This window comes from Oncorhynchus tshawytscha, linkage group LG10 (genome assembly GCF_018296145.1).
Source record: "Oncorhynchus tshawytscha isolate Ot180627B linkage group LG10, Otsh_v2.0, whole genome shotgun sequence".
NCBI lineage: Eukaryota > Metazoa > Chordata > Actinopteri > Salmoniformes > Salmonidae > Oncorhynchus > Oncorhynchus tshawytscha.
Genome location: NC_056438.1, coordinates 47,717,555 through 47,744,661, shown reverse-complemented (window position 1 = coordinate 47,744,661; position 27,107 = coordinate 47,717,555). Strand labels below are relative to the sequence as shown.

The 27,107-nt window shown below is 42.7% G+C and overlaps 1 protein-coding gene across 8 annotated transcripts in view; it reads right to left on the bottom strand.

The window, feature by feature from the left end:
- myripa (myosin VIIA and Rab interacting protein a) overlaps nucleotides 1–26,907 on the bottom strand; it is a 51,781-nt gene extending 24,874 nt beyond the window's left edge. For 2 of the 8 annotated variants that reach the window (XM_042328636.1, XM_042328637.1), the window contains exons 1-4: nucleotides 26,635–26,837; nucleotides 21,099–21,279; nucleotides 7,752–7,973; nucleotides 996–1,132 (exon numbers count right to left, since the gene is read on the bottom strand). In XM_042328636.1, the coding sequence (XP_042184570.1) occupies nucleotides 996–1,132; nucleotides 7,752–7,973; nucleotides 21,099–21,279; nucleotides 26,635–26,833 (739 nt within the window). In that variant the 5' untranslated portion in view covers nucleotides 26,834–26,837. Of the gene's footprint in view, nucleotides 1–995; nucleotides 1,133–7,751; nucleotides 7,974–21,098; nucleotides 21,280–25,416; nucleotides 25,521–25,787; nucleotides 26,394–26,634 lie in introns of all 8 variants that reach the window. The other 6 variants (XM_042328639.1, XM_042328640.1, XM_042328641.1 and 3 more) reach the window with 6 other exon arrangements.
- Between the last annotated feature and the right edge of the window lie 200 nt (nucleotides 26,908–27,107).

The window sequence follows — 27,107 nt, the reverse complement described above, 5'->3', positions numbered from 1 at the left end:
GAAGAAATAGGCTCCAACACAAAGTCTTGTCGTTGTTAGTAAAGTCTAATTCAAATGAAGACGGTTGCCTACTCGAATTTGCCTACTTTCAGCAACATTAGCTGTCCGTTTCTGATTGATTGTGCTGTGGCTGCTGCGTCAAGTTTTAGCAGCACAACGTTCCTTGAATCTGGCTTATTGAGAGGTCAATACATCATGGGTAGAGGTGAATACATCATGGGTAGAAAAAAATATTGTTTTTAATAAAGCTATCAAAGTTGACCTTCTCATCTTTGCGCTCTTCCTTCTCAAACGGAACAGAACATAAAGTATAGGCTAGTCCACGTGCAATATTTTGTAGACTAGGCCTAATTTTTTGGGATGAAGCCTTTCACTCCTCCTGAAATGCCATTGTAGGCTTACACGGCACAGCCATTGGATGGCAGCACACAAAAAGGGTTTTGATCAGCAAGAGCAGAGCAGCCCGGGGCTCAGGGTTGGAATATCCATTGCAGTGTGTAATGCAGTTGTATTTACACCATCCCAGCAGCTATCTTAGAAATATATCATTTTGCTCTGTGCTTTGCTTCCCAGAGCATGCACTTCGTAGCCCATAGCCTAGGTTATGGATCATTTGACTTGAGACAACACTAAATAGCCTATAGGCACATTTGATATTAAGCGGAGAATCAGAGATGAGGGACGGCATCGGGCACATATCTATTTATAGCTTAATAAGCAATTAATTCTAAAACACTAAGAAATATTGACATTTTATCAATTACAAATTACATGACCCTCCCCTGGACTAGATTATAAAAATACTACACCTTCCCCTTGACTGAAATTGAAAAAGCATGAACCTCCCCATTTTCCTCCATGTAACCATTCTGTAAATGTTGATCCATCCCTAAGATGCTGGAAGATTTGATACAAGCAGAGAGTCTCTGCACTCGTACGGTCGATGCGATTAAAGTTGTGGCATCAGTAAAAAAAAAAACTGTCCAGTCCAGTACCTGTGAGTTCTCCCAGCGTCCCATGCTCCGCCAGGTGTTTTCTGTATAGTGTCTTCAGCACCTTGGCACTACCAAACCTCTTGAAGCGACACTTTACATTGTTGTAGTACCACTCCAGGGACTGGGTCTTCAGAAGCCTGGCACGATGACGACAGAGAGGAGAGAGAAAGGAGGACTGATTAGATGTGGTGATATTACAGTGCTTCAGGAAAATATTCACACTCCTTGATGTTTCCCTAATGTTGTGTTACAGCCTGAATTTTAAATGGATTAAATTGAGATAGATTTTTTTTGTCAATGACTTACACACAATACACCATAATGTCAAAGTGGAATTATGTATTTAGAACATTTTACAAATAAATGAAAAGCTGAAATGTCTTGAGTCAATATGTTTTCAACCCCTTTGTTACGGCAAACCTAAATTAGTTCAGGAGTACAAGTGTGCTTAACAAGTCACATAATAAGTTGCATGGACTCTGTGTGCAATAAAAATGTTTATCATGATTTTTGAACGACTTCCTCGTCTCCACCACACATACAATTATCTACAAGGTCCCTCAGTCGAGCAGTGAATTTCAAACACAGATTCTATTCAGGGACTATTTTTTTGGGGGGGGTTGTAACTTTTAGGACGATTCCATTAGCTCCATTGTTTTGGGTAAGGGGCTAAGGCATTCTGTGACCTCTACTGTCATAACTTTGTAGGGTGTGTATGGGCTTTGCGTGTGTGACCACATGTACTGTACCTCTGAATCAAGGGGACCATGGCCAACACACACACACACACACACACACACACACACACACACACACACACACACACACACACACACAGATCCCTTATCCTCATCTCACTATGTTGAACATCTGCCAACTTATTCTAGTTAGGAGATCTCTGATTGTAGACATATTTATTTCCCTTGAATCGATTGTCTATTTCCTCCCCAAAGGACACTGGGTTAGGGTTAACCCTAACCCTATTTCCCTAACCCTAAACCTAACCCAAACCTTTAACCTTAAACCTAACCTTAACACCTAACTCTAAACCTAACCCTAATTGTAACCCTAACCCCTAAACCTAACCCCTAAGCTTAAAATAGCCTTTGTCTTTGTGGGGACTTGAGAAATGTCCCCAACGAGGGAGAATTTTCATTTGTTTTACTCTCCTTTTGGGGATTTCAGGTCCTCATGAGGATAGAAGAACAAGATCACACACAGACCCACACACACACCTTGTCTGGCAGGGAAATCATCTTAATTCTAGCTGTGTATGTAGGTAAAAAGTCCACAGGTCTAAATCCTACAGTGGAACAGCTGGGCAGAACAGGGCTGCCATTAGAAACAGCTGGTCCAGAGTTTACAGGCCTTCTGTCTCCTCCTGTACAATCGCAGTTAATGACCTGCCAATGACCTGCTCAAATCCAATTATTAGTCACGTACACATGTTTGACAGATGTAGTGAAATGCTTGTGCTTCTAGCCCAGTAATATGTAACAAGTAACATCTAACAATATCTAACAATTACACAACATATACCCAATACACACAAATCTAGTAAAGGAATGGAATTAAGAATGCTAATTCCGGAACACTGTCAACCAATGACACACTGACTGATATACAAATAATAATGAGTATTTATTTATGATGCAAAGTTCTTTGTCGATCAGTCAGTCGGCAGTCAGTCGTCAGTTGACTCTATTGTCTCTTCAACACTCTCAGCCAAAAGCCTGCTTTTCTCTGTATACTCTCAGCCAGTGGTCTTCACGGATTCAGTTGTACCCGAATACCCGAGAGGGTCCGGATTCTGAATTCTAAATAATGTCACAGGTCTGGGTCGGATCTGATATGATTGTCACGGGTCTCGTTATGTGTAATTTTAATGACTTGTCCAGAAGGACCCATGTAGATCCGAACCCGACTGCTGCAGTAGAGAGAGAAAATGTGTCGAATTTATGCTGCTGCTCTTTGCTTTACACTATCGTGAAAAGCAGCTGGGCTTGTTGTTGTTGTTGGCCAACCGTAAGTCATCAAAGTGGCAATAGGCTACTGTCATAGAGCCTCCTTGTGGGGCAAAAGTTAGGAGATACCTAATCAATGGAAGATGTAATTAAGATGACAGAGTTAAAAGTTAAATGAGGAGGATAGTCTACAATGACCAAGAGCCAACAGACTGCTGCTTTATATTCTGAATGGAGTTGTTATTTGTAATTATGAGAAAGTGCATGCACTACAGTCTTTTCTGCTGCTTCCCTCATTCGGATCGGACCGGGTCTGGATCTGAACAGGCCTACACGGAACGGGTCTAGTGTTCCTCGGGTACTTTCGGAACGGGTCTCTATATAAAAAATACATGAAAAATGATGCATATCGGGTTCGGCTGGGAAAGCCCCAGGTCCACTTTCGGAACAGATCCAACTTATTTGACACTACTCTCAGCTAATTAGGCTACCCTTCACCTGTTGCTTCTTGAACCCAGTCAGCCAATGACACACGGTCTCTTGAACACTCTCAGCCAATAGGCTGCTTTCCGCTGCACACTCACACAAACAGTCTTCACCTGCTGCCTCATATAGACTCTTAGTCAATGAACTGCGAACCCCTGTACACTCTCAGACAATCAGACTTCACATATTACTCCCAGCCAACCGTTGCCAAGGTTGACTCACTTACAAAGGTCCCGTTTACACCTGGTAACAGTAGGCTGTACTGTAGGCTGTTCATTTACCTGGCAAAGTCACTATTGGCCATATCAACGGCGATGATAGTCATATCAAAGCTCCATAGTCTATGTAGTCTTACTATTATATGCCCATGGGGCGCAATTATGGTTCCTGTCGCCTAACTCTATTTAGACATACTGTAGCTTATTTAAAACAAGACGTTTTTTTGTTTTATTAGAATTTGACTCAAATGATTCACTGTCTTTTTAGGTCTAAGATAAGTCAATGGTGACTTATCTTGCTAATTGGCAATGTTTGGCCCAAGGCTCATGATGCGTTTTATAGTTGGCATAAGTGTGAATGTTATGTTTAACAATATATTTCCATATTAAAGCCATGCAATTACTTAGAACAATGTGGACTGTTCAATGTATTAAAACAATATGGGATTGCCTTACATTTTGGCATTTTGTTTATGTAGGCTGTTTAACAAACTAGGCTATAATGGACTAACATTGGAGCTGATAACAGAAGACCGTAAATACACAACTTGAAGCAACCACATATTTAGCCAGGGTAGGACCAGGACATCTGTTCACAATGCAGACACAGAGGACAGATAAGAGGCACATTTTAGTACTATGTGTAGACACATGTCTGAAAATGTGGGCACAATCAGAATGTGGACAAGATCAGGACACAGAACCCATGTTAGCGCCAGGTATAAACAAGGCCAGAGAGATGCTGGACAAGTCATGCAGGGCAACTAGCATAGCCTACACAGTTCTTCTGCATCCTGCCTCGTTGAACAGACTCACTAAGACATGAAATCACCACCTGTAGTGCAGCTGCTAGTCTCTCATGACAGTCAAAATCGACTTACTGGGCAGACCATGCAAGAATTAATTCTGGGTGCCAAAATGATGCACCTGCATTAATTTGATTACTCTGTTGTCGTAGATATTTTTCCTGTGCAGCAGAAAATTTAAATTGTAAAGTATTTGAGATTTAAAAAGGCTTCTAAAGTTTGTAATTTTCACTTTAAAATGTCAAAGCATTTACCAACCCCTACAAAAATGTCCATGAATTACAATCCACATAATAATTCACATTTCCTGTTGTTGAAGTAATATTTTCCTGCTGTGAGAAACTGGTCAAATTAAAGTAGTACTGTACATATGTAGAGGCATTGAGTTCTGGAGGAGCACCAACCCACTTCAGCCACAGTTGATGCATTTAATACAGTTGGTCCACAGAGAATCAGAAGTGTTCGACATCTTCAGAGTGCAGTAGCCAATTGTGAGGATGAGATCCTCATCTCTAAAAGACAGAGACATTTTCCCGATATTTACAGTACATTCAGTACATGAATTTTTCCACATTTTGTATTGTTACAGCCTGGTTTTAAAATGGATTAAATTGAGATTGTTTGACATAGGCCTACACACAATGCCCCATAATTTCAAGGTAGAATCATGTTTTTTAAAATGTACATTTTTTATTAAAAATTAAAAGGTTAAATGTCTTGAGTGAATAAGCATTCAACCCCTTTGTTCAGGATTAAAAATGTGCTTAACTAGTCACATAATAAGTTGCATGGACCCACTCTGTGTCCAATAATAACTAATCTCTGTACCCCACACATACAATTATCTGTAAGGTCCCTCAATCACGCAGCGAATTTCAAACACAGATTCAACCACAAAGACCAGTGAGTTTTTCCAATGCCTTACAAATAAAGGAGACATTGAAAATCTCTTTGCGCTTGGTGAATTTATTAATTACACTTTGGATGGTTTATCAATACACCCAGTCACTACAAAGATACAGGCGTCCTTCCTAACTCAGTTGCCGGAGAGGAAGGAAATCGTTCAGGGATTTCATCATGAGGCCAATGGTGACTTTAAAACAGTTACAGAGTTTAATGGCTGTGATAGGAGAAAACTGAGGATGGATCAACAACATTGTAGTTACTCCACAAAACTAACCTAAATGACAGAGTGAAAAGAAAAGCCTGTATAGAATAAAAATATTCCAAAACATGCATCCTGTTTGCAACAAGGCACTAAAGTAATACTGCAAAAGATGTGGCAAAGCCATTCACTTTTTGTCTTGAATACAAAGTGTTATGTTTGGGGCAAATACAATACAACACATTACTGAGTACCACTCTCCATATTTTCAAGCGTAGTCGTGGCTGCATCACGTTATGAGTATGCTTGTAATCTTAAGAACTGGGGAGTTTTTTCAGGATAAAAAAGAAACGGAATGGAGCTAAGCACAGGCTAAATCCTATAGGAAAATCTGGTTCAGTCTGCTTTCCACCAGACACTGGGAGATTAATTCACCTTAATTCACCTTTCAATAACCAAATCTACACTTTAATTTCATATCAAGATGACAGTGAATGTTCCCGAGTTACAGTGTTTACTTAAATCTACTTGAAAATCTATGGCATGACATGAAAATGGTTGTCTAGCAATGACCAACAACTAATTTGACAAAGCTTGAAGAATTTTGATAAGAATAATGGACAAATGTTGCACAATCCAGGTGTGGAAGCTCTTAGAGACTTACCCAGAAAAACTCGCTGCCAAAGGTGCTTCTACAAAGTATTGATTCGGGGATGTGAATACTTATGTAAATGAGATATTTCTGTATTTTATTTTGAATCAATTTGCTAAAATTACAACAACAACAAAAATTTACTTTGTTATTATGGGGTATGGTGTGTAGCTGGGTAAAATAATATATTTAATCAATTTTGAATTCAGGCTGTAACACAACAAAAGGTGGAATAAGTCAAGGGGTATGAATACTTTCTGAAGATATCTATGAGTGTCTGATACACAGTGTGAATACGAGCCTATATCATAAGCTATAATATTACAAAAGAGACCAACCATTGGCTTAGTATTTACAATTTCTAGATGAGCCTGTCTTAAGATATTTACTGTATGCAAAGCAGCATGGCTCATGAATAATAAATGAGGTTAATGAGGGCTTCAACATAACACAGAGGTTGTGGTCCCTGTGGACTGATGTGATTTAACCTAACCATTACTGGACAACCCAGGGTAAGCTCAATTAACTGGTCAACATTAATATGCACATAGTAGCTTGCCCATGAACAGTACTGCATGACCACAATATGTCTTGAACAGAACAAAATATCAAATCAATGGGGAGAAGTGTGGCTTTAGTTAAAACTTTACCAAAGATCAGTGTTACCTAAAGCAAACAAACTGCAACACTTCCAGTCAGAGAGACTTATAGGGTCATAACTATATGACCCTATTTTGCGTTTGCTTAAAATGTGTGTCTCTAGGCCTACACGGGTGATAAACTTAGTAAATGTGTGTCTCTAGGCCTACACGGGTGATAAACTTAGTAAATGTGTGTCTCTAGGCCTACACGGGTGATAAACTTAGTAAATGTGTGTCTCTAGGCCTACACGGGTGATAAACTTAGTAAATATGTGTCTCTAGGCCTACACGGGTGATAAACTTAGTAAATGTGTGTCTCTAGGCATACACGGGTGATAAACTTAGTAAATGTGTGTCTCTAGGTCTACACGGGTGATGAACTTAGTAAATGTGTGAGTGGTAGTTGCCATGTTGAGGTGCGACAGTGTGTGTGCATGTACAGTATGTTGCATAGTGAATATAAAGTAAGTTGACACGGGCGGTGTACAGGTGTCACAGACAGTGACGTCTGAGAGAGGAGACTGTTGAGATTACATGTGTTTATGACAGTGTGGCTACCTGCCATCTCCAGTACTAAATACATGTTAGTCACTGAGGTCGAAGGCTCAACACAATCTCACACAGCGGATGAAGACTGTCACTGTCATTCATCATTGGCAAATAGGCTAACTACAAAATGCACACACACATAGACACACCCACACACATAGACACACACACACACACATTGACACACCCAAACACATAGACACACCCACACACATGGACAATTCTATGACAGTCTTCTATTTCATCTCCAATCCACCATCCTACGACACCTCCTCCCACTTTCATCCCCGCTTATACCTGTACACAGAATCACACATTCCTCCATCCCCACTGACCTCCCTTTCTGACACGCAGAGCAGACCCAGGCTTTGTCCTTCTTGCTGTAGGAGCGGCAGGTCTTGCAGACGTTGTACTTGCAGTCCAGACACGGGCGCTTGGGGTTGACCAGGAAGGTGAATGGAGAGCAGCAGCGGATGCAGCAGCGCTCGTTGAAGCGATGCTGCCGGGAGAGGAGGGAGCAGCGACTTCCCTCCTCATCCAGCTCCTGCTTCAGCTCACTGAGGGAGGATGATGGAGAGGGGGGAAGAGAGGATGAGGGGGAGAGAGGATGAGTGAGAGGGGAGGGTGATTTCCACCAACTGAATTTATCTATTAGGATTTTTGGGGGGGGGAATAATAGTGCAAAATTATTCAGCCCCTTTACTTTCAGTGCAGCAAACTCTCTCCAGAAGTTCAGTGAGGATCTCTGAATGATCCAATGTTGACCTAAATGATGAATGATGATAAATACAATCCACCTGTGTGTAATCAAGTCTCCGTATAAATGCACCTGCACTGTGATAGTCTCAGAGGTCCGTTAAAAGCGCAGAGAGCATCATGAAGAACAAGGAACACACCAGGCAGGTCCTAGATACTGTTGTGAAGAAGTTTAAAGCCGGATTTGGATACAAAAAGATTTCCCAAGCTTTAAACATCCCAAGGAGCACTGTGCAAGCGATAATATTCAAATGGAAGGAGTATCAGACCACTGCAAATCTACCAAGACCTGGCCGTCCCTCTAAACTTTCAGCTCATACAAGGAGAAGACTGATCAGAGATGCAGCCAAGAGGCCCATGATCACTCTGGATGAACTGCAGAGATCTACAGCTGAGGTGGGAGACTCTGTCCATAGGACAACAATCAGTCGTATATTGCACAAATCTGGCCTTTATGGAAGAGTGGCAAGAAGAAAGCCATTTCTTAAAGATATCCATAAAAAGTGTCGTTTAAAGTTTGCCACAAGCCACCTGGGAGACACACCAAACATGTGGAAGAAGGTGCTCTGGTCAGATGAAACCAAAATTGAACTTTTTGGCAACAATGCAAAACGTTATGTTTGGCGTAAAAGCAACACAGCTCATCACCCTGAACACACCATCCCCACTGTCAAACATGGTGGTGGCAGCATCATGGTTTGGGCCTGCTTTTCTTCAGCAGGGACAGGGAAGATGGTTAAAATTGATGGGAAGATGGATGGAGCCAAATACAGGACCATTCTGGAAGAACCTGATGGAGTCTGCAAAAGACCTGAGACTGGGATGGAGATTTGTCATCCAACAGGACAATGATCCAAAACATAAAGCAAAATCTACAATGGAATGGTTCAAAAATAAACATATCCAGGTGTTAGAATGGCCAAGTCAAAGTCCAGACCTGAATCCAATCGAGAATCTGTGGAAAGAACTGAAAACTGCTGTTCACAAATGCTCTCCATCCAACCTCACTGAGCTTGAGCTGTTTTGCAAGGAGGAATGGGAAAAAATTTCAGTCTCTCAATGTGCAAAACTGATAGAGACATACCCCAAGCGACTTACAGCTGTAATCGCAGCAAAAGGTGGCGCTACAAAGTATTAACTTAAGGGGAGGGCAATTTTGGGGCTTCACCATGTTTCATCAAAATGTACAGCTGTGTGTCATCCGCACAGCAGTGAAAGTTAACATTATGTTTCCGAATGACATCACCAAGAGGTCAAATATACAGTGCCTTGCGAAAGTATTCGGCCCCCTTGAACTTTGCGACCTTTTGCCACATCAGGCTTCAAACATAAAGATATAAAACTGTATTTTTTTGTGAAGAATCAACAACAAGTGGGACACAATCATGAAGTGGAACGACATTTATTGGATATTTCAAACTTTTTTAACAAATCAAAAACTGAAAAATTGGGTGTGCAACATTATTGTAAATAGTCTGGGAGGCCATTTGATTCATTGTTCAGCAGTCTTATGGCTTGGGGTTAGAAGTTGTTAAGGAGTCTTCTGGTCCCAGATTTGGCACTCTGGTACTGCTTGCCGTGCGGTAGCAGAAAGAACAGTTTATGATTTGGGTGACTGGAGTCTCTGACAATTTTTTGGGCCTTCCTCAGACACTGCCTAGTATATAAGTCCTGGATGGCAGGAAGCTTAGCCACAGTGATGTACTGGGCCATACGCACTACCCTCTGTAGCGCCATACGGTCAGATGCTGAGCAGTTACCATACCAGGCGGTGATGCAACCGTTCAGGATACTCTCAATGGTGCAGCTGTAGAACTTTTTTAGGACCTGGGGACCCAAATTATTTCAGTCTCCTGAGGGGGAAAAGGTGTTGTCATGCCCTCTTCACAACTGTATTGGTGTGTTTGGACCATGATAGTTCGTTGGTGATGCGTACACCAAGGAAGTTGAATCTCTCGACCCGCTCCACTACAGCCCCATCGATGTCAATGGGGGCCTTTTAGGCCCGGCTTTTCCTGTGGTCCATGATCAGCTCCTTTGTCTAGCTCACATTGAGGGAGAGGTTGTTGTCCTAACACCACACTGCCAGGCCTCTGACCTCCTTCCTATAGCCTGTCTCATTGTTGTCGGTAATCTGTTGTGTCGTCAGCAAACGTAATGATGGTGTTGGAGTCATGTTTTGCCATGCAGTCGTGAGTGAACAGGGAGTACAGGAGGGGACTAAGCACACACCCCTGAGGGGCCGCAGTGTTGAGGATCAGCATGGCAGAGGTGTTGTTAACTATCCTTACCACCTGTGGAGGCCAGTCAGGAAGTTCAGAAACCAGTTGCAGAGGGAGGTGTTTAGTCCCAGGGTCTTTAGCTAAGTGATGAGCTTTGTGGCACTATGGTATTGAACGCTGAGCTGTAGTCAATGAACAGTATTCTGGCATTGCTGTTCCTTTTGTCCAGGTGGGAAAGGGCAGTGTAGAGTGCAATTGAGATTGCATCATCTGTGGATCTGTTGGGACGGTATGCGAATTGGAGTGGATCTAGGGTATCCGGGATCATGCTGTTGATGTGAGCCATGACCAGCCTTTCAATGTACTTCATGGCTACCAACGTGATTGCTACGGGGCAGTAAGCATTTAGGCAGGTTACCTTCACTTCCTTGGGGACAGTGACTATGGTGGTCTGCTTGAAACATGTAGGTATTACAGACTCGGTCAGAGAGAGGTTAAAATGTCAGTGAAGACTCTTGCCAGTTGGTCTGCGCATGCTTTGAGTACAAGCTCTGGTAATCCGTTTGGCTCTGTGGCTTTGTAAATGTTGTCCTGTTTTAAAGGTTTGCTCACATCGACTACCGAGAGCGTTATCACACAGTCGTGCGGAGCAGCTGGTGCTCTCATGCATGCTTCAGTGTTACTTGCCTCGAAACGAGCATAAAAGGCATTTAGCTCGCCTGGTAGGCTCGTGTCATTGGGCAGCTCTCGGCTGGGTTTCCTTTTGTAGTCCGCAATAGTTTTCAAGCCCTGCCACATCCGACGAGCATCAGAGCCGGTGTAGTATGATTCAATCTTAATCCTGTATTCACGCTCTGCCTGTTTGATGGTTCACCTGAGTGGGTAGCGGGATTTCTTATAAACGTCCGGATTAGTGTCCGGCTCCTTGAAAGCGACAGCTCTAGCCTTCAGCTCGATGCGGATGTTGCCTGGTATCCATGGCTTCTGGTTGGGATATGTACGTGTACAATTCAAATCCCAGGGGTGGACATGTGGAATAATAATAACTTTATAAATGAACATGCAAAATGTAATCATGTGTGTCAAATATGTAAGCTGAAAACACTGTATGTTAAAAGCATTGTTTGTGTGTGTATAAGTGTCCCTAACCTTGCCAACAAACAAAGAGCTGTGAATGGATCGGTGGTTCATCAATCAGATCTTTGATGGGCTCAGCCACAGTAACAAGGGGTGATGTATAATGATGAAACAATATTTTTTTTAATAGAATGTTTCTTTGCGACCATCCCAATGACTGATACACAGGAATGTTCTTGCAACGTTCTCATGAAACGTGTCTAGAACATTAATATCTTATCATTTGAGAACATGGCAACCATGTTCTGTGTAGTATGTTTGGTGGGACGTTGAATGAATATTCTCCTAACCCTCAGAAAACTGGACACGTGAATGTCCTTGCAACATTCCCATGAAACGTGTCTAAAACATTCATATTTTAATCGGGAAATGGCAACCATGTTCTGTGTATGTTTGATGGAACATTGATGGAATATTCTCTGAACTCTCAGAAAACTGGACACATGAATGTTCTTGCAACGTTCCCATGAAACGTGTCTAGAACATTAATATCTTATATTCTGAGAACATGGCAACCATGTTGGCACTCTTTTACCAGGTACTGCAGGAATGTGAAAATAAAAGAGAGCCGCACACTCTAGGAGGTCAGATGCAAAAATGTAATTACCAACGTTTCGACAGCCAAGCTGTCTTCATCAGGGTATGAACTGCAGGAATGTGAGAATAGAATGGCAACACCTCAGTGGTATTGGGTAACATAAAACTCAGCTAAAAAAGAAACGTCACTTTTTCAAGACCCTGTCTTTCAAAGATAATTCGTAAAAGGGTTTGAACACTGTTCCCCATGCTTGTTCAATGAACCATAAACAATTCATGAACATGCACCTGTGGAACGGTCGTTAAGACACTAACAGCTTACAGACGGTAGGCAATTAAGGTCACAGTTATGAAAACTTAGGACACTACTACTGGCCTTTCTACTGACTCTGAAAAACACCAAAAGAAAGATGCCCAGGGTCCCTGCTCATCTGCAAGGAGGCATAAGGTTTGAAGATGTGGCCAGGGCAATAAATTGCAATGTCCGTACTGTGAGACGCCTAAGACAGCCCTACGGGGAGACAGTACGGACAGCTGATCGTCCTTGCAGTGGCAGACCACGTGTAACAACACCTGCACAGGATCGGTGCATCCAAACATCACACCTGCTGGACAGGTACAGGATGGCAACAACAACTGCCGGAGTTACACCAGGAATGCACAATCCCTCCATCAATGCTCAGACTGTCTGCAATAGGCTGAAAGAGGCTGACCTGAGGGCTTGTAGGCCTATTGTAAGGCAAGTCTTCACCAGATATCACCGGCAACAATGTCGCCTATGGGCACAATCCCACTGTTGCTGGACCAGACAGGACTGGCAAAAAGTGCTCTTCACTGACGAGTCGCGGTTTTGTCTCACCAGGGGTGAATGTCGGATTCGTGTTTATCGTCGAAGGAATGGGCGTTACACCGAGGCCTGTACCCTGGAGCGGGATTGAATTTGAGGTGGAGGGTCCGTCATGGTCTGGGGCGGTGTGTCACAGCATCATCGGACTGAGCTTGTTGTCATTGCAGGCAATCTCAACACTGTGCGTTACAGGAAAGACATCCTCCTCCCTCATGTGGTACCCTTCCTGCAGGCTCATCCTGACATGACCCTCTAGCATGACAATGCCACCAGCCATACTGCTCGTTCTGTGCCAAATTTCCAGCAAGACAGGAATGTCAGTGTTCTGCCATGGCCAGTGAAGAGCCCGGATCTCAATCCCATTGAGCACGTCTGGGACCTGTTGAATCAGAGGGTGAGGGCTAGGGCCATTCCCCCCAGAAATGTCCAGGAACTTGCAGGTGCCTTGGTGGAAGAGTGGGGTAACATCTCACAGCAAGACCTGGCAAATCTGGTGCAGTCCATGAGGAGGAGATGCACTACAGTACTTGATGCAGCTGGTTCTTTTGATTTTGACCCACCCCCCTTGTTCAGGGACACATTATTCCATTTCTGTTAGTTACATGTCTGTGGAACTTGTTCAGTTTATGTCTCAGTTGTTGAATGCTGTTATGTTCATACAAATATATACACAAGTTGGCTGAAAATAAACGCAGTTGACAGTGAGGGGACATTTCTTTTTTTGCTGAGTTTATATAGTTTCTCCCTCTTAACTCGGATCTCTGAGACCACACTGAGTGTGATGTGTCTTTCAGTGCCTCCGGGCTCTCACTCATCCCTTCATCCCTATATGATATTGTGTGATGCTCCTGCATGTCAAAGGAGAAATTGAAAAGCAGGATGCATAGAGCAAGCACTTGGGGACAGATGGGTAGAGCGAGAGAGAGAAAGCCTTAGCCAAGGTACACTAGCTGCATGGAATGAGAGTTTAGCCTCTTGATGCAATAACAACTGAAAAGGGTAAATCAAATCAAATTTGATTTGTCACATACACATGGTTAGCAGATGTTAATGCGAGTGTAGCGAAATGCTTGTGCTTCTAGTTCTGACAATGCAGTAATAACCAACAAGTAATCTAGCTAACAATTCCAAAACTACTACCTTATAGACACAAGTGTAAGGGTATAAAGAATATGTACATAAAGATATATGAATGAGTGATGGTACAGAGCGGCATAGGCAAGATACAGTAGATGGTATTGAGTGCAGTATATACATATGAGATGAGTATGTAAACAAAGTGGCATAGTTAGTGGCTAGTGATACATGTATTACATAAAGATGCAGTAGATGATATAGAGTACAGTATATACATATACATATGAGATGAATAATGTAGGGTATGTAAACATTATATTAGGTAGCATTGTTTAAAGTGGCTAGTGATATATTTTACATCATTTCCCATCAATTCCCATTATTGAAGTGGCTGGAGTTGAGTCAGTGTGTTGGCAGCAGCCACTCAATGTTAGTGGTGGCTGTTTAACAGTCTGATGGCCTTGAGATAGAAGCTGTTTTTCAGTCTCTCGGTCCCAGCTTTGATGCACCTGTACTGACCTCGCCTTCTGGATGATAGCGGGGTGAACAGGCAGTGGCTCGGGTGGTTGTTGTCCTTGATGATCTTTATGGCCTTCCTGTAACATCGGGTGGTGTAGGTGTCCTGGAGGGCAGGTAGTTTGCCCCCGGTGATGCGTTGTGCAGACCTCACTACCCTCTGGAGAGCCTTACGGTTGTGGGCGGAGCAGTTGCCGTACCAGGCGGTGATACAGCCCGACAGGATGCTCTCGATTGTGCATCTGTAGAAGTTTGTGAGTGCGAATTTCTTCAGCCTCCTGAGGTTGAAGAGGCGCTGCTGCGCCTTCTTCACGATGCTGTCTGTGTGGGTGGACCAATTCAGTTTGTCTGTGATCTGTACGCCGAGGAACTTAAAACTTACTACCCTCTCCACTACTGTTCCATCAATGTGGATAGGGGGGTGTTCCTCTGCTGTTTCCTGAAGTCCACAATCATCTCCTTAGTTTTGTTGACGTTGAGTGTGAGGTTATTTTCCTGACACCACACTCCGAGGGCCCTCACCTCCTCCCTGTAGGCCGTCTCGTCGTTGTTGGTAATCAAGCCTACCACTGTTGTGTCGTCCGCAAACTTGATGATTGAGGTGGAGGCGTGCGTGGCCACGCAGTCGTGGGTGAACAGGGAGTACAGGAGAGGGCTCAGAATGCACCCTTGTGGGGCCCCAGTGTTGAGGATCAGCGGGGTGGAAATGTTGTTGCCTACCCTCACCACCTGGGGGCGGCCCGTGAGGAAGTCCAGGTACCCAGTTGTACAGGGCGGGGTCGAGACCCAGGGTCTCGAGCTTGATGACGAGCTTGGAGGGCACTATGGTGTTAAATGCCGAGCTGTAGTCGATGAACAGCATTCTCACATAGGTATTCCTCTTGTCCAGATGGGTTAGGGCAGTGTGCAGTGTGGTTGAGATTGCATCGTCTGTGGACCTATTTGGGCGGTAAGCAAATTGGAGTGGTTCTAGGGTGTCAGGTAGGGTGGAGGTGATATGGTCCTTGACTAGTCTCTCAAAGCACTTCATGATGACGGAAGTGAGTGCTACGGGCGGTAGTCGTTTAGCTCAGTTACCTTAGCTTTCTTGGGAACAGGAACAATGGTGGCCCTCTTGAAGCATGTGGGAACAACAGACTGGGATAGGGATTGATTGAATATGTCCGTAAACACACCAGCCAGCTGGTCTGCGCATGCTCTGAGGGCGCGGCTGGGGATGCCGTCTGGGCTTGCAGCCTTGCGAGGGTTGACACGTTTAAATGTTTTCCTCACGTCGGCTGCAGTGAAGGAGACTCCGCATGTTTTAGTTGCGGGCCGTGTCAGTGGCACTGTATTGTCCTCAAAGCGGGCAAAAAAGTTATTTAGTCTGCCTGGGAGCAAGACATCCTGGTCCGTGATGGGGCTGGTTTTCTTTTTGTAATCCGTGATTGACTGTAGACCCTGCCACATACCTCTTGTGTCTGAGCCGTTGAATTGAGATTCTACTTTGTCTCTATACTGACGCTTAGCTTGTTTGATTGCCTTGCGGAGGGAATAGTTACACTGTTTGTATTCGGTCATGTTTCCGGTCACCTTGCCCTGATTAAAAGCAGTGGTTCGGGCTTTCAGTTTCACGCGAATGCTGCCATCAATCCACGGTTTCTGGTTTGGGAATGTTTTAATCGTTGCTATGGGAACGACATATACAACGCACGTTCAAATGAACTCGCACACCGAATCAGCGTATTCGTCAATGTTGTTGTCTGACGCAATACGAAACCTATCCCAGTCCACGTGATGGAAGCAGTCTTGGAGTGTGGAATCAGATTGGTCGGACCAGCATTGAACAGACCTCAGCGCGGGAGCTTCTTGTTTTAGTTTCTGTCTGTAGGCAGGGATCAACAAAATGGAGTCGTGGTCAGCTTTTCCGAAAGGAGGGCGGGGCAGGGCCTTATATGCATCGCGGAAGTTAGAATAGCAGTGATTCAAGGTTTTTCCAGCCCTGGTTGCGCAATCGATATGCTGATAAAATTTAGGGAGTCTTGTTTTCAGATTAGCCTTGTTAAAATCCCCAGCTACAATGAATGCAGCCTCCGGATAAATGGATTCCGGTTTGCAAAGAGGGTAGTGTGTGTGTGTGTGTGTGTGTGTGTGTGTGTGTGTGTGTGTGTGTGTGTGTGTGTGTGTGTGTGTGTGTGTGTGTGTGTGTGTGTGTGTGTGTGTGTGTGTGTGTGTGTGTGTGTGTGTGTGTGTGTGCAGTTAACAAATTATAGCTCAATGTCATTAAGCCATTGTGTCATTAATAGACAGTAACTAAAGTACCAGTCAAAAGTTTGGACACACCTACTCATTCCATGGGTTTTCTTTATTTTTTACTATTTTCTACATTGTAGAATAATAGAGAAGACATCAAAACTATGAAATAACACATATGGAATCATGTAGTCACCAAAGTAGCCACCTTTTGCCTTGATGACAGCTATTGGCATTCTCTCAACCAGCTTCATGAGGTAGTCACCTGGAATGCATTTCAATTAACAGCTGTGCCTTGTTAAAAGTTTTGGCCAATATTATTTCCTTCTTATTGCATTTGAGCCAATCAGTTGTATTGTGACAAGGTAGGGGGTATACAGAAGATATCCCTATTTGGTAAAAGACCATGTCCATATTATGGCAAGAACAGCTCAAATAAGCAAAGAGAAACAACAGTCCATCATTACTTTTTTACCTTTATTTAACTAGGCAAGTCAGTTAAGAACAAATTCTTATTTTTAATGACGGCTTAGGAACAGTGGGTTAACCTGCCTTGTTCAGGGGCAGAACAACAGATTTTTACCTTATCAGCTCAGGGATTCGATCTTGCAGCCTTTCGGTAACTAGTTCAACACTCTAACCACTAGGCTACTTGCATGAAGGTTAGTTAATCAGGGAAATGTCAAGAACTTTGAAACTTTCTTCAAGTGCAGACGCAAAAACCATCAAGTGCTTTGTGAAACTGGCTGTCATGAGGACCGCCACAGGAAAAGAAGACCCAGAGTTATCTCTGCTGCAGAGGATAAATTCATTAGCGTTAACTAGCTGTGCAGATGATGATATGCAAGTAGAGATACTGGGGTGCAAAAGAGCAAAAGAATAACAATATGGGATTGAGTTAGTTGGGTAGGCAATTTACAGATGGCCTGTGTACAGGTGCATTGACCAGTAGCTGCTCTGACAGCTGATGCTTAAAGTTAGTGAGGGAGATATAATCAGCTTAGTGGGAGTATCATTTGTTTTTCAAATGGACAATTACCCAAAACACACCTCCAGGTTGCATAAGGGCTATTTAACCAAGAATTGATGGAGTGGAATTGATGGAGTGTTGCATCAGATGACCTGGCATCCACAATCATCTGACCTCAACCAAATTGAGATGGTTTGGGATGAGTTGGACCACAGAGTGGAGGAAAATCAGCCAACAAGTGCTCAGCATATGTGGGAACTTCTTCAAGACTGTTGGAAAAGCATTCCTCATGAATCTGGTCGTGAGAATGCCAGGTGTATAAGTGTACAAAGCTGTCATTAAGGCAAAGGGTGGCTACTTTGAAGGTTTCTAAAATATAAAATACATTTTGAATTGTTTAACACTTGTTTGGTTACTACATGATTCCATATGTGTTATTTCCTAGTTTTGATGTCTTCACTATTATTCTACAATGTAGAAAATAGTCAATATAAATAAACACCCTTGAATGAGTAGGTGTGTCCAACCATTTGACTGGTACTGTAACGATTGTCTGTTGAAGAAGGTGTGGACCAAAGCACAGCGTGGTAAATGTTCATACTTTTAATTCAACTGAATCAACTCAATAACAAAAATAACACAGAGAATGAACGGAAACCAGAACAGTCCTGTCAGGTGCAGAAACACAAAACAGAAGATAACTACCCACAAAAACACTGTGGGAAAAAGTAAACTAAGTATGGTTCCCAAACGATAGACAGCTGTCACTGATTGAGAACCATACCAGGCCAAAACAAAGAAATACAAAAACATAGAAAAAGGAACATAGAATGCCCACCCAAATCACACCCTGACCAAACCAAAATAGAGACATAAAAAGCTCTAAGGTCAGGGCGTGACTGGTACTGTATATCACCAGCATTTGATTAAAACAGGATCACAGGATCTGACGCTAACTAAACCATCCAGTGTTTTATCTCTGAAACTACCTCTAAATCAAGGAGGACATTCTGAATAATAATCAATCTGATGATGAATACAGCTGAAATTCAATCAAGCCACACTTCAGGAAACCAGCAGTGTGTTATGCTGTGTAGAAACTGCACCATCAAGCTCGCCCAATCTCCCCAGCCTGACTGTACAAATCCAGACATAAATGGAAAACAACAAGATTAGTTGATGGTAAGCGCCTGCCCTGTTTACGAGAATCAAACACAGCAGCAGCAGCGAAACTCACTTCCTAATCACTGGGAAAGTGAAGGGTCAAACGTCTGGTTGGAAGATAGAGCGGTGAAGACCACCAACAAGAGTATGCTGGTTATGCGAAGGTTGTACAGCTGTGATATAAACTAAGTGAAGCCTTGGTCTTTACAAACGGGTCATCCTCTGGTCAGTTGCCACTATCTTGAGATCAGTCAAGGAGGAATGAAAAAAAGGTTCAGCTTAAGCTAAGCCTAGTTAGAGTCTCCAAGGACTGAGCACACACTCCTTATGCGGTTTCTACATTCCAGGTTGTAAGGGCCAGCACATCTCTACTACTCTTAGTCAAGTGGATCAAGCCTCCGTGGTAGCTACATCTCCATAATGTTGACACATACCTTATTGCACTGAATGTTGCAATAGATCACGAGTGAATGCTGGCCAGACACCAAAGATTCAGGCCAAGACTTTGATCAGTCCAAAACAATCTAATAATCTTGGCCAAATCCCCATGTTTCAGTTACCACTAGATCGACAACAGCCTCGTGAACCAGCCTGGTTGCGTGATAGCTCACCACTTTAACACAACTCTCAGACTGGTTCTGCGAGGCTAGATCAACTCTGTGCCCATTAGGACAGAATAACTCACTGTGGTTTTCAACAGGGAAAGAGATACAATCTCACCCTGTACATAAGCATGCATTAGCGAGAGAGAGCGAACGAGAGAGAGAGAGAGAGAGAGAGAGAGAGAGAGAGAGAGAGAGAGAGAGAGAGAGAGAGAGAGAGAGAGAGAAAGAACTGTCCCTGAAGGTTCTGGAGCATAATAGAGAGATAGGACAGAAGTGGTGACATTCTAATGTTATTTTAACCCTCTGAAGGCTCACTCAGCAGGGCTAAGGAAAGGTGAGAATGCTTCTCACTGCTCACTACCTCACCAAGCATAACTCAGTACATGAATGCATTTAATCCATTGCTATTGTGGGTATTCAGAACCAACCAAGGACACCTTTTAGTTTCATTCAGTTAGTATCCAATTATCACAAACGGCACACTGTGGTGTTGACGCTTGTATCTAAGGACCTTCAATAGCTGTCATTTGAATTCATACACCCCTACCTAGTTATGCAAATCTGAAAGGACTGGTAATGACTGGATGGGTATAAGCAATATAGTACTGTACAGTAATGACTCTATTTCCCCCTTGATAGGCCATATTGATTATCCCCATCCAATCCTCTCAGATCTCCCCAGGTCCCTTGGGGGTTTGAGATTGGGTGTATACCAGTTTCCATGGTGATTTAGGCAGGAGGTGAGTCATAGTCAAACAGGAAAGGGCAGGCTCTTCCTGTCTCTTGTTTTGGAGACACAGTGGGCCAGAGGCAGGATGGGAAATCTCCTGTGATATCCAATGCCTGGACTCCAGCCACCCATGTCATAGACTGTTCTCTCTGCTACCGCACGGCAAACAACAAGTCTGGAACCAACAGGAGCCTAAAGAGCTTCTACCCCCAAGACATAAGACTGCTAAATAGTTAGTTAAATAGTTAACCAATAGCTACCCGGACTATCTGCATTGACCCTTTTTGCACTAACTCTTTTGACTCATTACATACGCTGCTGCTACTGTTAATTATCTATCTTGTTTCCCAGTCACTTTATCCCTACCTACAGTATATGTACATACCTAAAGTTCCAGTCAAAAGTTTGGACAAACCTACTCATTCAAGGGTTTTTCTTTATTTTTACTATTTTCTACATTGTAGAATAAGAGTGAAGACATAAAAACTATGAAATAACACATATGGAATCATGTGGTAACCAAAAAAGTGTTAAACAAATCAAAATATATGTTATATTTGAGATTCTTCAAAATTGCCACCCTTTGCCTTGATGACAGATTTGCACTCTCTATTATTCTATTTTTTTTCTCTCTGCGTTGTTGGGAAGGACCAGTAAATCAGCATTTCACTGTTAGTCTACACCTGTTGTTTACAAAGCATGTGACAAATACAGTGTGATTTGATTTGACCTAGATGGAAATCTGTGATCCTCCATAACCCATAGCAAGTCCCAACAAGTTGATTACTTTATAATATTGAAAGCCTTCAATGGCACTACCCATGCTAAAACAGGCTTTGTGGCAAGTGTGCCCTCCATCCAACTCTATGGTCCAAAGGTCCAAACTTACCTGAGGCGCTCGTCCTCTTTCTTCCGGAGCTTCATGTCCCGCTGCACCACTTGTAGAACGTGCTCTGCCTCATCGTCCGTCAGTCCCGACATGTCCAGCTTCCGCCTCATGGCTGACTCAGGTACCACTGTCAATCCAACCCCCTGCCCCAATCTGTTGTCTCCACTGAGCTCAGGACAGACTGTAAGTGGATGACAGACATTGGGAAAAGGTCAAAGGGGGACGTTTCTCTTAGATTATGATATAAGGACAGTTTGGGATGTTTCTTCTAATGGTTAAGGTTGGGATTTGAGTGGGTTAAGCTTGTCTTAAGTGTGTGCCTAACGTAGATAAACACAGTACAACAGAGAACTATACTCAGTGTCGTCTCCTCCTTTAGCAAAAGTCATTTTCAGTGAGCTCACTTAGAAAAAAGGGTTATTTGCTGAGGAATAGGGTTCCACCAAGAACTGTTTTCGTCTGAAGAACCCTTTTTGATAAACAACGGTTCATTGTAAGACAAAGGGTTCTACCTAAAAACCTTTAGCATTCTATGTTTCTTTCTTTTATATAGTGCCTGAGCATTAGTGTTGACCTAAGTATTTCAACTTTAAAATCAGGAGTTTGAATAATCTGATAAATATAAAAAGATGTGTGAGAATGCTTTAAAATGGATATGGAAATATTGTGAATGTATCTGGTATTCCCTTAATCACTTTACATTTACAGTACTGACAATTAAACATTTTGCCATGATTTCTGTCTTTCAAATTAGTATTTTCTGTGATTTTATAAAGCAGAGAATAGGTGAATTGAAGGGAGTATGAGTGAACCAGCAGTGTCCCCATGGGGACAAACCGAATAACCATATATGGTTCTACTTTGCACCTTTTTTCAAAGACTGTATCACACACCTCACTGCTGTATCTATCACTAACAACTAGCTACATCAAGATTCAACTAAAACAAATATACAGTTGAAGTGAATGTGAAATGTCAGAATAATATTAGAGAGAACTATTTATTTCAGCTTTTATTTCTTTCATCACATTCCCAGTGGGTCAGACGTTTACATACACTCAATTAGTATTTGGTAGCATTGCCTTTAAATGGTTTAACTTGGGTCAAACGTTTCGTGTAGCCTTCCACAAGCTTCCCGCAATAAGTTGGGTGAATTTTGGCCTAATCCTCCTGACAGAGCTGGTTTAACTGAGTCAGGTTTGTAGGCCTCCTTGCTCGCACACGCTTTTTCAGTTCTGCCCAGACATTTTCTATAGGATTGAGGTCAGGGCTTTGTAATGTCCACTCCAATACATTGACTTTGTTGCCATTTTGCCACAACTTTGAAAGTATGCTTTGGGTCATTGTCCATTTGGAAGACCCATTTGCAACCAAGCTTTAACTTCCTGACTGATGCCTTGAGATGTTGCTTCAATATATCCACATCCGTTTTCGTCCTCATGATGCCATCTATTTTGTGAAGTGCATCAGTCCCTCCTGCAGCAAAGCACCACCACAACATGATGCTGCCACCTCCCATGCTTCACGGTTGGGATGGCGTTCTTCGGCTTGCAAGCCTCCCCCTTTTCCCTCCAAACATAACGATGGTCATTATGGCAAAACAGTTCTATTTCTGTTTCATCAGACCAGAGGACATTTCTCCAAAAAGTACAATCTTTGTCCCCATGTGCAGATGCAAACCGTAGTCTGGCTTTTTTATGGCGGTTTTGGAGCAGTGGCTTCTTCCTTGCTGAGTGGCCTTTCAGGGTATGTTGATATAGGACTTGTTTTACTGTGGATATAGATACTATTGTACTTGTTACCTCCAGCATCTTCATAAGGTCCTTTGCTGCTGTTCTGGGATTGATTTGCACTGTTCGCACCAAAGTACGTTCATCTCTAGGAAACAGAATGCGTCTCCTTCCTGAGTGGTATGATGGCTGCGTGGTCCCATGGTGTTTATACTTGCATACTATTGTTTGTACAGATGAAAGTGGTAAGTTCAGGCGTTTGGAAATTGCTCCCAAGGATAAACCAGATTTGTGGAGGTCTACAATTTTTTTCCGAGGTCTTGGCTGATTTCTTTTGCTTTTCCCATGATGTCAGGCAAAGAGGCACTGAGTTTGAAGGTAGGCCTTGAAATATATCCACGGGTACACCTCCAATTGACTCCAATGATGTCAATTTGCCTATCAGAAGCTTCTAAAGCCATGACCTCATTTTCTGGAATTTTCCAAGCTGTTTAAAGGCACAGTCAACTTAGTGTATGTAAACATCTGACCCACTGGAATTGTGATACAGTGAATTATAAGTGAAATAATCTGTCTGTAAACAATTGTAGGAAAAAATGACTTGTGTCATGCACAAAGTAGATGTCCTAACCGACTTGCCAAAACTATAGTTTGTTAACAAGACATTTGTGGAGTGGTTGAAAAGCAAGTTTTAATGACTCCAACCTAAGTGTATGTAAACTTCCGACTTCAATTGTACAAATTAAACCTTTTTTACTTCATAGGTCTAATGAAATGCTGTGTCTGTGTTGATTTCACAATATAGAGCATGCACCAGGAAGGAATACATGGTGACTCTGCAGTCTTTTGTCAGTGTGTGAGTTTTCTGGTATGCAGGTCGGGCAGAAAGACCTTCCTATCCAATCCTTACATAGCATCATTTGTCTTCCTGGGTACAAACAATGCAGTAGGAGAACCATAAGCATTCCCGAAATGCACACTTCTTTACAAAATGTTATAAAAATGATCTCCTTTTACAGAAGACTGAATTGTAATTAGTCCCTTTTCACTCAGCAATGAGATGCCTTTACTTGAGTGAATGAATATAACCTAATCATCCGTACATTGAAATATTACTGTAGGCTCTGACTCTCTCTTAAATCAAGATACCATTGTCTAGATTGGTTCCAAGTCCTTCATTTCCTCGACGACAAAAGACAAATCATGGTTGGTATTTTGTGTGTACGGGAAACACAAAGCTAAATATTTAAGATGAACAATGATGAATGAAAAGCTCAACTAACGCTCTGTGCTGAAAAACAAGACTGAACACAAGATTACAAGTGTGACTGATTGAAGGAAAACCTAGGTGGGCTACACTGTGCTAGACACTTGTACTCTCAGATTGAACAACACCTTGAGCTGTCTGACTCTTCAGGAGCAGCCAAATACCCCCCCCCCAGACCTGGGTTCAATACAATTTGAAAACCTTCAAATACTTTTAGCATTTGCTTCAGCCTGCCTGAAGTGCCATATTAGTGGGGTGTGCACTTTTTCAACTGTTGTATTGGATCCATTGCACCAGGCAAGGTCAATCAAGCCTAGATAAAGTATTTGGAATGATTTGAAATAGTATTTGAACCCAGGTATGACACGTATCACTGGCTTGTTAATAACTCCTGATTAAGGTACTAACTACAGCAGGGGATTAGGACTGCTCTCAGCACAGCAGCACCCTAAACCCCCATGGTGAGAGAACACACATTTCAATCTGCTAAACCACAACAATCAAGCCATTTTGTAAGGAGAATTAGTACTCAAAGACCTGAATTGCATTTCCCAAGTGTTTCCTTTTCTCTCATTCTGGCTCACAGAGCAACATTTCAAACAACGTTTAACTGTATATGAACTAGAGGACAATCAGGACAGTCAAACCCGAACTCGAATGGAGCTAACGACAACCAGACCTAGACCCGACCCGTACCCTAATGGGTCTGGGTCTAGACCAGACCCGATTGGACCCGAGTGACAAAAAAAAAGAACATCAGCCAAGTTGCCATTCTGGTAAACAAATAGGTTTTATATGTTGGCTAGGCCTTCTATAAATCAATAAATTCACCTTATTAGTGTAAAATAAATATGCTATAGGCTATGCAGAGCTGTGGTCGGGTCCATTAGGGTCTATAAGCTGTAGTTGACTCGAGACCCGATGACAATCAAACACACCCGACCGGGACCCGAGGAAAAAGTTTGAATTTTTGGACCCGGACTCGCTCAGGTCCTGGGACGGGTCTGAGAATCCAGGTTCAGGTGGACCAGTGAAGACCTCTAATACCGTATGTCAGAAGTCCCGGAAGAGATTCAACGGTGTGTGTGTGTGTGTGTGTGTGTGTGTGTGTGTGTGTGTGTGTGTGTGTGTGTGTGTGTGTGTGTGTGTGTGTGTGTGTGTGTGTGTGTGTGTGTGTGCGTGTGTGTGTGTGTGCTTGCGTGTGTGTGTGTGCTTGCGTGTGTGTGCTTGCGTGCGTGTGTGTGTGTGCATGCATGTAGGCAGTCCAAAAGCTGATGTCTCACTCCAACTCTGACATAATAGCGTATGATTACTGATTTACAATCTGTTGAGCTGATGTGAGGAGGAACACAGGAGTCCATTTTCCTGGAGTTAACAGGAAACATTGCCTGCATCTGTACAATCGTGTTAATCCATTCAGTATCTCTTTTGGAGGGGGAGAGAGAGATAGAGAGAGAGATTGAATGTACATTTGTGAATAATTCGATATTATACCAGCACTACCTTGTGATGATAGTGATGAACAGTGAAATCAAATTCATATTAATGATTTGGCTATTACTACTAGGATATTCTGCTTCATCAGTATAGTATTACCATAACTTTGACGGGGTGTAATAATAACATGTTAATTTGTCACTTAAAACGTAGCTTATATCGAAACATTAAAATATAGACAAATAAGTAACTCACCGGTCCGTGCCCTAGGCTTCTTCTTCTCAGTTCCACACGGTACAGTAAGCAAATCCCGGTCTCTGGCCAGCGCGCATTAACACGATTTATAAAAACCAGAAACACTCTAGCCTACATGATCATATCCGTGTAAGTCAAGTCCATTTAATTCTCATTTCATGTTAGACTCTTCAGAATTTCGACTGACTTTTTAGGCAACTCATGCATAAAGCTAGTAACCTATGTTTCAGTCTCTGTACAGTACGGAAAGGGCGGCATCTGGACTACTATCAAGCGCAATTGAGGTTGCAAACACCTGCTAGCGACATGCAAACCGTTATTTTACTGTTTGGAATGAACGCAGCACAGTAGGCTAAACTGTAAATTCATTTGCACAGCCCGTCAGTAATATCACAAAGACTATGCCACAGTAGTTACATTCATCGACAAAAGTGAATATAATTGACCAATACATTTTCCATGAAATGTTTTTAACTGAATGAGAATAAAGTCATCATATTCTAAGCTTCCATCATCTATTTCTAAGGAGCAACTAACAGCTGGATTTGAGGGTAACTTTTCATGGAACAAAGTTTAACACTCCTTAATCACATCGGCCTACTGAACCTGAAATGCAATGAAATAATACACTTGTAAATACAAATTTGTTCGTGGGCACATTTGATCACATTTTAATGTAAGTCATGATCAACCGAATGCTCACTGAAGTTTTTATCCTGGCATCCCTTTCCCATTTCAGATAGCCTTGCTCCTCACACCCTTACTGAACCCAACCAGAAAACAATGCATTCTATACACGCATCAGCCCAGCATGAAAAAAAGAGAGAGAGAAAAACAGGTACTCAACTGCAAGAGATGGTGAAATAAATACAAACTAATAACCAGGAAACTCCACAGCCTGTGACTATATCCCAGAAAAGAAGAGCAAGCTCCTGCTGGAACAGTGAACAGTGAACAGTCACACAGTGAGGTTTCCTGGGGTAAGTAGGCTTTTTGTAGCCTGGTCCCAGATCTGTTTGTGCTGTCTTGCCAACGTGAATGGTCATTAGTGTGACACAGATCTGAGTCCAGGCTTTTTGAGGGAGCCAGTAAAATTATTTTTTTGGAGAATGAAGCTGGACTAATGATTGCTTCATGTGAAACCCAGTCACATGAGGATCCAGTCAGCTGGGGCTGCTGCCAGGGCTTTGGTGTGGTGTGGTGTGGTGTGGTGTGGGAGGGCAAAGTTCACTGGGGGCCTCTGCTGCTCCATGGTATGTCTCTAATCTCTGATGCTTGTAGTAGACTCGGTATCAGAGCGCAGAATCACACCGTAATCAT